The sequence below is a fragment of the Perognathus longimembris genome, chromosome 4 (genome assembly GCF_023159225.1).
Source record: "Perognathus longimembris pacificus isolate PPM17 chromosome 4, ASM2315922v1, whole genome shotgun sequence".
Classification (NCBI taxonomy): Eukaryota; Metazoa; Chordata; class Mammalia; order Rodentia; family Heteromyidae; genus Perognathus; species Perognathus longimembris.
This window is the reverse complement of record NC_063164.1, coordinates 66565994-66578707: the sequence shown is the minus strand read 5'-3', so window position 1 is coordinate 66578707 and position 12714 is coordinate 66565994. Positions and strand designations below refer to the sequence as shown.

General features: G+C 31.8%; 1 protein-coding gene across 3 annotated transcripts in view; it reads left to right on the top strand.

The window, feature by feature from the left end:
• Galnt13 (polypeptide N-acetylgalactosaminyltransferase 13) overlaps positions 1-12714 on the top strand; it is a 500698-nt gene that overhangs the window by 282563 nt on the left and 205421 nt on the right. For all 3 annotated transcript variants that reach the window (XM_048345453.1, XM_048345455.1, XM_048345454.1), the window contains exon 6: positions 7754-7871. In XM_048345453.1, the coding sequence (XP_048201410.1) occupies positions 7754-7871 (118 nt within the window). The remainder of the gene's footprint in view (positions 1-7753; positions 7872-12714) is intronic.

Genomic DNA, 12714 nt, shown 5'->3' with positions numbered 1-12714 from the left:
CTATGCTAAGTTATTCACATGCAAAAATGAATATAGGGAGCATTGCTGTGAAGCTTCTCACTGTTTGGCATTGACCTTTTGTAGGTTGGATGAAGGCAAAAGGTTGCAGTACTGGTCCTGAGGATGGATGCACAGCAGTTAGTTATATTACTACCACAGCTAGATGTTCTTCTGGAGTGACTTACATCTTATTGATAACATTACTTTCTTATTTATTCCCTCAATAATTAATTATAAAGATATTTATTCCCACGTTAATTTCTCCCAAATGAAAATAGATGTCTTTATTTGAAACCTGCTGGTAATTTTTCAAGTTTATTTGACTATTTTACTTTGTACATTTTATCTTATGGATGCCTACATATAATCATCATTAGCATGTTAACATAATTTCTTTCATTCTTACTGGTAGTCCCATATTAAATGAATTCTCAAAATGAAACAAAAGCATTTTTGATTTTCTTGTAATCCTCACCAACATAGTGAATCAAACACAGATTTAATTATTAGCTTTTATTCTTAACACTTTTTAGTTACTTTTAGATCTCATTTGATTAACACTTTCGTGATCTCATATATTAATTTTTTAACTCAGAATTAGGAATTTGTAAAGATATGAAAAAAATAAAATAACATGGATAATGATATCTTGAAATAAGTAGCTGTCTCATAACATGAAAAGTTCCAGTGTGTATGTGGACTGTTTCATGTGTCATTCTAGTATGCAGCTAGGGACGGGGCAATGAAGGTAGTTGAGAGACACAGCAGTTTTCAATTCATGATCCTCTAACTAAAAAAAAAAAAAAAAAATGCCCTCATTCTTCACTGCATATTATCACTTTGTAAATAGAAATTTATTCTCTCTTCCCTTCCAGACTTATAAAATATTAAATGAGAAATATGTTCTGACAGGAATTAGATTATAAATTTATTTCTGATAACAGGACACATACACATAGCAAAATGAAAGTGGCAAGTCCTTAATGCATAAAGAAGTTTCAGGCCACTGAAACATATTCTACTATTTTGTTATATTTCCTTCCAGAGCATTTTTTCAAATTTATGTTTATCCACAATTGAAAATTTAGTATACTATGCACATTTTAATGGTGATTCTAATTGTAAAAATATCCTCTTACCTTTATGCATTCAAATAATGGGAAATCTGTGTTGCTATTCCTGTTACTTCTTAACAGTTTCCCCCTGGTCATCAATAAATCTTATTTATCATTTCCCTTGTAGATATAATAAATAAATGAAAACTGTCTATTTCATTTTGTAAAATCATATAAGAAGGTACAATTTCTAATATTCAATACTAACTGATATTTGATTGGAATATTACCAATTGAGAAAGGCTTGGCTGGGAATATGGCCTAGTGGCAAGAGTGCTCGCCTTGTATACATGAAGCCCTGGGTTTGATTCCTCAGTAACACATATATAGAAAACGGCCAGAAGTGGCACTGTGGCTCAAGTGGAAGAGTGCTAGCTTTGAGCAAAAAGAAGCCAGGGACAGTGCTCAGACCCTGAGTTCAAGGCCCAGAACTTGCCAAAAAAAAAAAAAAAAAAAGCCTTCAGTTCTTTTGCTCTTAGTTGTTTTTTTTTCCAGGAAGGTTCTCAAGCTTATCTTGTCAAGGCTTGTTATGCAACAGCAATCCTCATGCCTTGACCTGCAAAGTAGCCAGATTCTATGTATGTATCACACATCTAGACTTGACTTCTTGAGTTTTATGTTAGATTTTTTTCCATTAGGCTTTGTTTGAATTCTACTAAAATATACTTTTAGATTTGAGGAAAGGAATACAGATATCAACAAATCCTGTGCAGTAAGAGACAGTGAAGTAATAGCCTAGAAAAAGTTAATGTTATAAACAGAAGAAAGACTTTGAAAGGAAGACTAGACATTTGAATGTTCAAATGATCAATGTTCTTAGATTCTCATGTCAAAATTTAATATATGTAAGGATATATTAACCTATATCTCAAATGTAATTCTCTTTGAAATTATAGTTCTTAAGGATCATGTTTTTCTTATACCCTGTTATTTTCTAATGATTTATGGGATATATTGCAAGACTTCTTAATCTGTTCAGATAAGAATAAGACAAGATGATGAAGTACATGTTACATTTCTATCTACATGTATGTATATATTTCTTTATCATATCAGCAAAATTATTTATTACATTTGCTTCCAGCTAGCCACATTGAATATTTTATGAGATCTTAAGCATGAAATAGAAGGGAACATTAAAATTTATATAAGCTGCTACCATTTTTTTCTAAGATATAATTTTAACCAGCATTAAGTATTATAAAAATAAATTTCACGCAAAGGAAAAACAACCCCTTCATAGAAATAAGATTCTAAAGCACAGGTTACTGTGTTTCATTTCTAGACGTTAAATGAATTTTTCTTTGACACCAGAACAAACCATCTTCCCATTTGAAGCAGCATTTTTTTATCCTTCAAAAAGAACACTGAAATCATGTTTCATGGGCTCTGAGGATTTGAGTAAGCTTCCTTGCTGAGAGTCTAAGCTAGTATAAACCCTTAAAGTATCTTTTTCTTCTCTCTAGAAAGCTGAATCGTCATTCCGAAACATATGCTCAAATGATTTTCATCGTGCACAATAGTCCAGCAAACTTCCTACTTTGTGCCTGTTAATGTCTTTAATTGTATTCAATATTAGAATCATATTAATCACTCTAATAGGACAGTATTTTTTCACCATTGCTTCTTTTCTCTCAGTTCTGCTCTCAGCTGAAGGTAGTGTACAGTATAAAGATAGAAGGAGAGAAGCTCTCAGCACTTAATTATACTTTGTTTTCAAATTCATTAAAAAATACTTAAGCAAAAGGCCACTAAATTTGAATTTAAATTTTAACAGTAAAATATGTTGAGATTTTAGCTCCTGTTGCCTTGACTTTGCATAAATAACATGTTCATTTCATCATTTATCTATCTTATAAATCATAATACTTGATATATCATTAGAGCTTATATAAATACTTCACTGTCTACAGGTTGTGTATTTGACTATTATAAATAATAACCTACAGGATCCTTTGATGGATACATGTAGTGAGTAATTATAAAAATATAGTTCATTAAGAGGGAAAAAGAGAAAACACAAATAAGAAAGGAAACTTATTGGAGGCATCTGTTAAGAAACACATGAGGAAGGATCTTACATAGGGAGAGCATTTCGAAGACTAGGAAAGACTACATGTAGGAAAAGTGAATATAATTAATAACTACATACATCTACAAAAGTATTACAATGCTATATTGTGTCTGTGTGGTGCATGAAAAACTAAGAATTTGTCCCAAGTTGAATATCCAACCAAGCAGTTGAATAGGAGGGCCATCAGTAAGAATCATGCAACAAGTAGGAAAATCAGACAAGGAAAAACCCTAGAGAGCCATGCAATGGGAGCCAGAGTTAAAAAGAATTTCAACCACAAAGGCTGATGAATTTTGTTGAATTCTGTCAGAGGAAGAAGTTAAGGAAATTCTACTGAATTTCAGAACCAATGGGGACCTGTTAGAAGTTATTGCCCAAATAGGAGCAGGATCCAACTTCCACTTAGAAGGTCAAAAGGAGTTGAGGGAATTTGGAGAAAGTGACTCTTCAATAAGGTTACCAGTGAAGGGAAGGAGAAACATGTGTGCTGAGTAGGAATGGGTAGTGAGATCATATAAAAATGAATTTTGGCTGAAGATAAAAGTTAATTAGAACTGTTTGTTCTAGTTTTCAGAGGGACCATCTAGAAATCCAAGGCACAAAGCATAAAATCAATAGCCAATGAAGGAGAGATTAGAGTAGGCTGAGGGCACAAGAGTGAGTTAGCTCACAGTAAGAAGAAAGGAGATGCTCCTTCATGAAAATGACAAAAGAGGAAGCCATGAGGAAGATGCACAAGAACATATGTAACTAAAGTATGAGAAAACTAAAGTATGAGAATTTACCTTTCATAAATAAAGAAGTTTTGCTTTAGTTCACTTCCTTGAGCTCCAAGTTTTTAAGGGGAATACAAATTTTGGAAAATATTTGTTTAAAAATAAGGTAGATGAACAAATAAAAACAGGTGATTGTTAGCTCTTTTGGACTTGACCGCAACATCAGTATCATAGAATTGCATTAGCTTTTATGTCTAGGATTCTCTAGGAGAATTAGATGAAGGAAAGGCAAAGAGAGAGAATCAATGGGACTAAATTAATGTTCCACTGATATGCCAGAATTTGGAAAGGGGTGGAAGGAAGGAATAAAACATTATACAGTACTAGTAATGTGACAATATGAATTAAATAAGGAATGTACCTATGAGCGAGGCATATAAAGGTGTTATGATGAAAATAGAAAGCTGAAAAAACAGGAAATTGTGTTTCAATGTTGTATTTCATGTACAATATATTAGATATAACGCATGTCTAAATAACTTTGGATCTGAAAATGAGACTGTGAATATAGAAAGCAAAATGCAAGTGAAGGCCACTGAAGGTTTATGTGATTTGTTTTGATTTTTGGAAAGGTTTTCAAGGATGTATCTTAGTATTTCAAGGTGAATGTAAGGAGAAACAGAAAAAGAAAGAGAAACAACTCCTGCTTTCCATTCAGGAAATAGGAGTTAAAGACTCAAGAACTAAATTAAACTAAACTAAAGTGTGGCGACTTTTGTCCATACCTGTATTCTTTCTGAGCTGGAAGGTGCATGTTGTTATGTTTCTCTAGCGACTCCTAATTCTTAGACAGTGGTTTGGGGTGAGATAAATGAGTGAGACCAATCATAATATAAGTAATTTAAGGAATTCCTTTTGCAAGATATGCCTTTTGTTTGAATGATTAAAATCAGTAACGACAACAAAAATACACTTTCTAATCTTCTTACCTATATATTATATAATGGACTAGACATCACAGCACAGCATGTAAAATTCTGGGAATTTAGTGCATCTTTGCCTATGCAGGAAATTCATATTCACTGGAATGATTGTTTATCATCTCAATCCATGTTCATTGAATTGGTTGGTGATTTTGACACTGCATGGATCACAACCTGGAAAAACAAAATGCTCTCTGTGATTTAAACTGCAACCGACGTTTTGCATTTTCTAAACACTGAAGCTTATCAGATGTCACTGGAAAGCTAGCTTAGAACAGACATGTTGCAAACCGTAGCTATGTCTAGATGTGTGAAATATTACACAGGACAATACTACACAGAATTAGAGAGCGCACTGATCATAAAATAACATCTGTCTTCAGAAAATGTGGAATTGTTTTTGAAGAATTGTTGATTTAAAAAATTGCTTCTTTCCAAATGTAAGTCAAAGTTATTTGAATCATTTTTTATGGATAAGTATAGTTTACTTTTAACTTTCATAATACATTTCTCACACATATATAGGAATGACAAAAAACTCTAGGATGAACTTCAATGCATGTGTTTAAATTACAATGTATTAGTACTTCATCATTAAGCAGATGTGCTCTCTCAACTGATTATTAAAAATGTATCACTTAACATTCTTAAGCACTTGATTGCATTGTTATAGCATAATTGCAGCAATTTTGGTTCCTAATTTTATTAAATATACTCTTTAGTACTGTAATACTTTATATAGTTATTGCCATAGACTTCTACAACCCCAATCAGGTGAGGTCATGGATACTCTGTAATTACCATCTGTTTAGCTTTGTTAGTATTTCTTGTTATAACTATACTGTTCGTGATAGGAAGCCAACAAGACTAGAAGTAACAAAGAAGCTCTGAGAGTATGCTCCAGCTGATGGACAGTTAATTACCTGTGTAGGAAATAGTGGGAACACTGGGAGAAATAGAGTTTTGCAATATGGTTGATGTCCAATTATAGTATTGCTTGTTGGTTATTCAATGAACGGTACTATTTAATTAGAACACAGGAGTATAACCTTTGGCAGAGGAGTCCATAATTTGAAGGAAAAAAATCAAAATACAGTTTTAAATATCCTCACGGAAAACTAGCAAATATTTAGAAATCTTACTGGGTTAGTGTTTCTCACATTTGGCAGTGTATTCGAATCATTACACAGTAGTAGTTAGTATCTACTCCTGAACAATTAAGTCTAGTCAGTGGACAGTAACAAAGCATAAATAATTTTTTAGAAAGATGCCTTAGATGCCACTGATAAGCTGTCTATGTTAGAAATTCTTTTATTACAACTGACCTTCAAATTTGTCATTGTCAGTATAGTTCTAATTGTGGACAACTAAAATTTTATTTTATTCTTCTTACTTCACACTGTTAATATAGAATGACCTATACTTGTCCTTAATTAATCTTTGCTAAACATTTTATTAGTTTATACAATTATCCAGAGGCTTAATTATGACATTTCCATAAATACATGCAATGTGCTTAGTCAAACTCATTCTCTCTCTCTTGCTCATCATCCTCTGTACCTTTTCTTAAAACAGTTTCAACAGAGTTCATTGATCTATTTTCATACATTAATGGAATAGACTTCAATCATTTTTTAATTTAATTTTATTGTCAAAGTGATGTACAGAAGAGTGCAAGTTACATACATAAGGTAGTGAGTACATTTCTTGCCAAACTTGTTACCCCCTCCCATATTTTTCTCTCACCTTCCCTCCCCCTAAATCTCCCCCACCATTTGTACAGTTAATTTCTAAAATATTGTCTTGTGAGTATAGCTAGTACATTGGTTCGCCCTTTATCCTTTGTCTCACCATTTTGATGTTCCCCTTCCTTTCCTAATTCAAATAAACCTATACACAATCATATTTAACCTCATTTTCCCCTCTCTGTTGGCCCTCCTCATACTGCCACTTCCCACACTCCAAGAGCTTGTTTTACTTTCTGATCATTCTCTTTTTTTTTAACCTTTAAGTGTATATCAATTATAGCAAGCGGTTCTAATTAATTTTTCAAATTAATTCCTTAAAATCTTAACACTTGGCTTCCTTGTTCTATTGAGAAATTTCAGACATGAGAACCATTAATACATCTATTCTTAGGTAAATGTTTTTTTTTTCTTGTTTATTGTCAAATGATGTACAGAGAGGTTACAGTTTCATATGTTAGGGTTTGAATCTTTCAAAACTCCTAAACCTCCAAGTATCAGATAGGATTTCTGTTTGTTGGTAGAATCAGGTAATTAATTCCATCCTCTAGGTAAAGAAAAGAATAAAGAATGGGTTCTTATGTTGGGAAATAAACATACTTACAGTATCTTACAGATATCTCTAAGTATTTTATAACATTTCCTAGTTTTCATATTTTAATAGACTATGGACTTTTGCACAGAGAAAGTATGTCCTCAAGTTCCTAGAGTTCATATTAAAATTATTTGTAATTGCATGATCACAGGTTGCAAGCGGAGTTTTCATGACCAGTTTTTGTCTTCAAGAACAATGCAGATCACAGCAATTTCTCTTCACATCTTTCAGAAAGAACGCAGAAACCCAATTTTAAGTAGCCAATGCTCGTATTTTTGTGTGTCTATTTAATGACAACAGGAAAAATCAAGATTAATCTAAACTGAGTTTTACAGAATATGTGACATAAAACACATTTTTCATATTTTCAAATCTTACACCTTGGCTTTGTGTTTCCAGTTTAAACATTTTGAGTACAGCTTTTCATAATTATGACATAAATATTTAATAGAGTCTTGTTAATAAGTTCCACACATTGTTTTCAAAAGCTATTCTTTTCTTTTTGTTTGTTTGTTTTTCAACTAGGACCCCTACTATGGCTGGTGGCCTATTTTCTATTGAAAGAAACTACTTTGAAGAGATAGGAACTTACGATGCAGGAATGGATATCTGGGGTGGAGAGAATCTTGAAATGTCTTTTAGGGTAATTGCTTTTTATGTTTATTTTTAAACTCTCAACATAGTATGCTATAGTATGCATATATCACACCCTGTCAGATCTTTCTTGATAAGTGATGCAATTTACTCATTAGTTGGTCATTTGATGCTTACTTTAAAACTATTGGAATACTGTTGCATGAAATATTTATTGTTAAACTGGATTATAAAAATATTTACTTTTCAAAAATAAGTTTTACTCAGTTAAAAGTTCTAAGTCTTTCAATTGTGGGAGTAAAGAATGGCTTTTCTTTTTAAAAAGGATATTACTGTATAAAACTTGTGGGTTATTAAAACAAAAATTTAGAAGGGTTTGTTTCATCTGAATTTGAAAAAAACTGAATTTGTTCTCAAATAACGTTAAAAGTAACCTATGATTTGAAAAAAAAATCCTGAGAGTTCTAAAGCAATATATCTACTTTCATATCCATAGACAATACTGTCCAATTAATTGATTTGAAAAGTGAAAATAAAAAATGGAAAAAAATGGAAAAGATCTTCAAGTAAATGAAAATTGAGGACTCAGTTGTTGTTTTTTCAACTATGGTATTAGGAAATTTATAAGTAATATTTGTGACATTAAACTTTTTAAATACAGGCACACGAATGACTTCATTTTTTAGAAACAGATGAGCATGTGCATATATATTATTTTCTTTCTCCAAACCAAACACATTACCATTTTTAAACAAATCAACTTAATGATACTTCCTTCACAGATTTTAATGTGAACATTTCAAATGTTTTATCATTCTTCCCAAATTGTACAATACAAACCTTAGAATTTAGAGTTTTTAATTTTCCATTTATAAAGTAGTTTATTTCCTACTAACAAATAAATGTGATATTGTGTAACAAAATTCACAATATCTAAGATGTAGAAATACCAAATTTATCATGTAGATTTTAATTGATATTAGGGAATGTGAAATGTTTAGAAGTACTCAAATTGTGTTGTTACAATATTCTTATATCTGTAAGTTTTCCTTAAAACCAAGTGCCAGAGACAGCTATTATGGGAATTTCAATGAACAGTAGTGAACTCTTCTTGTATTTACCTACCTTCTTAAAGTTTGCTAATTGCCAGACAAAACTCTCCACCATACTCAGAACTCTGTTCTTGACATATGGCCTGTAGAACATTTGAGAATATTGGAGGATCCGAATTTTCACTTAGTGTGGGTCTGAAAGTAAGGACATAAAAGATGACCAAGAAAAGAGGGAAAAGGAAGAGGGAGGAGGTAAGGGAGACAGGAAAGAAGGAAAACAGGAAAGTAGAAAGGAAAGAAAGAAGCAACTGATAAATCAGTTTAAATTAATTAGCTTACTGGAACAAATAAGCATTATCTAGAGTCAGAACAACTAGTACTAGCTCATTTATGCACACCAAACTAAATGTTTTAAAATAGACAAATGCATATGAAACAACACTTGCAAGATGTCAATCAACAGATCATGAAAGTCATTGATGTGTAAGCTGGAAATAAAACAAGGAATTACTTTATCTACAATTGTTTTATCTTCCTGCCTTGCAAGTTTCTAGGCATCAATGGTAACAACAAAGAAACATTCAGAGCATCAAGAACACCAGGAATTGTGGAGATTAAGCTGTTTCTGTGAGAACAAAGCCAGTAGGATACACATATTAGCCAGATTTTGCATTGCTATAGCAAAATAGCTGACATAAAAAGTGAGGGATGAAGTGTTGGACATTTATTTGAGAAAATTATTTCTGTGTTAGGAAAAAGGCCTCCAAATGATTAGTATCTATGTGTTTCAAGTGGATTGATTCATGAGGTATAGAAGAGTAAGAATTTGGAAACCACTTTCAAATAAGACCTATGTTAATGAAGAAGTCCATAGTAAAATGAACAAAATATTAATGGAATGATAATGAGAATATAAAATATACAATTTGTAGTTTCAGTATAAAAATACTTAGAGATTAGTTATAGCATTAATCATCTTTATTAAGAAAATAAAAAAAGCTTAAAATTAATGACAATCTACTTTACAAAGAGAATTCCAAAAGATGAAAGAAATGATAAAGAGGAAAGAAGAAATGAATGAAATATAAAAATAGTGAAAAGCTGTGTAGACAAAATCTTCTAGATATCACAAGTGAATCAATAAAATACTAGGTTTGAGCACACTTTAGGAAAAATAGAGATGACAAAAGTTACCAGAATGGTGGTTGAAAAAGGAAACATCATAAATTCTTCAGATATTTGAAGAATTGTACAGGTATGAGCTAAATGAACACAATGAACTTGATATATTGATAAAATGTCCAGTTACCTAAAAGATAAAAACACTGAAACTCAGGAAGAAACAGATCAACCAAACAATTCTCTAATTTATAATGAAATGAAATCACTCTATGAAATAAGAACTTTTCATATATGAAAACTTTACTATGACATTATTCCAAAAATAGAAGCTGCTAATCAATATCCCTTATAAACATAATATAAAATAGTAAATTAAATTATTAAATTATTTACAACAGTTCAAAGTGGGACTCAACAAAGAAATGAAAGTGCTAACCTTCAAAAATTCAGTGTTTTTCACCATATTAACCAACTGAGAAAAAAATCAGGTGATAATCTGAAGAGATTCAAGAAAATTATTTGACAAATGTCAGATTATACTCCAGAAAGTAAGAGGAAGAACAGCAAGGAAGAGAGGAAAGAAGGAAGGAAAGAAGGATGGAAGGAAGGAAGGAAGGAAGGAAGGAAGGAAGGAAGGAAGGAAGGAAGGTAGGAAGGAAGGAAGGAAGGAAGGAAGGAAGGAAGGAAGGAAGGAAGGAAGGAAGGAAGGAAGGAAGGAAGAAGAAAAAATAAAAAAGAAGGAAGGAAGGATGGAAAGAAGGAAGGAAGGGAGGAGGGAGGAAAGAAGAAAGAGAAAGAGAGAGGGAGAGAGGGAAGAAGATAAGAAGGCAAACAAGGAAAGAAAGAAGAAAGGGAGGTAGGCAAGAAGAAGAGAATCAAAGAGAAAACTCTGAGCATATACTAATAGAGGAGAGTTTCCTCACCTTCAAGAGGTAATTAATGTAAAAGCTTACACACAGTTCATATCAATAATTTACCCCTAAGATCAGGACTGCAGAAGGCTACTCAGTGTAGTGGAAGATGGTGCTAGTAAAATAATGTAAGCATCATCCATTAAAGGAAAACAAATTCTTTCTCAAGAGGAAAACATTGTTTGGAAAGCCTCATGGAAGCTAAAACAATATTCTTAAATGTAATAGCTAAGCCATTTTTTTCAAGGCTACTGACAGAAGAAAATGTACAAAAGTTGATTATATTTCCACATACCAACAAGCAAAGGGCAACAAAATGAAATAGAAAATTAATTTAAATATCCTCAAAAATATGATATCAAGAGCTTGACAGATTTTCCAAACTTGTGTGGTAACAACCATAATATACTAGTGAGAAAATTTAATGAATATATAATTAAATGGAAATATATGACGTATTTATTTTTTATTTGAAAAACATGGCATTGGGGTATCATTTGACTTCATATCAATACAGAAATAGTGCAATGCTAGGCAAAATACCACAGAAATAGACAAACTATTCTTTAATCCAGATAGAAATGCAAAAGATGCATAATATCTAAGATGTTTTAATAAAGAAAAGTATTGGACAATAACAGAACATGATTTTATTTTTTTTTATAAATTTCAAGAGTACATAGTAATGTCATAAAAAAAGGTAATGGAATAAAACTGAAAATCTGAAAATAGTCCCATGTATTTGAGAGCAAATAAATATGCAAAGTCTTCTCAGAAAATAAACCCAGATTTTTAATAAATAGTGTTTTAACAATGATTGTGTATCTGTATTATGTTGAGTGTGTGCACAAACAACATGAAACAAAAATTTTCAATTAATAACTTTTACCAAAATAACTGATAATTTAAATTCAAATTTGTAACATATAACTTTAGAAGAAATATTAGGAGAAATACATTTATGACTACTGATTAGGCAAATATTGCTAGGGAAATATCATCAAAACCCTTAAAAAAACCTCTTTTTCAATAACTGATATTTTCATTGGAATGAACTTTAATTTCCTAATTTTATTTTCTTGAAACACAGTATACCTATTTGGCCAGTAGCACTAAGGGCATGTTTTCTTAGTGGAATCCATATATTTCTAAAATCTATAAGCAATGAAGTGAAGAAGAAATGATACTTTACATATTAATTAATAGAAAAATGAAAATAAAAGTTCCCAGTGACGAGAACCAAATGGTAAATGTGGTGAAAAAGCTTTGTGCATTTGGAGTAACCAATTTGGTGTGTGTGTGTGTATGTGTGTGTGTGTGTGTCCCCAACCAGGAACTCAATGCCTTGGAGCTGTCCTTGGGCTTTTTGATTAAGGCTAGCACTCTACCACTTAAATTACAGGTCCACTTCAGGCTTTTTTGGTGGTCCCATGGACATTCCTTCTTGGAATGGCTTTGAACCATGATCCTCAGACCTCAGCAGCTACGTGGCTAGGATACAGGCATGAGGCACCAATGTCGAACAATTTTTTTTAACATTAAAAGAAGCTAAAGAATTTATTAGAGTTGTCCACATAATTCAAGTGTGAACAAGAGAAAATAAGGGAAGATATCAATCACATTAACTTGTAGACAGAAATCAGTTTAGATAAAATCCAGCTGATTTACTTCTAGAACTTGTTGCCTTTCTGTAGTTAGTGATGCAAATCTGAGGAAAATGTATTATATGTCAAATACAAATAAATGGATTTATTTGTTTTTGTTTAACTTAATTTTATTGTCAAGGTGATGTACAGAGGGGTTAGTT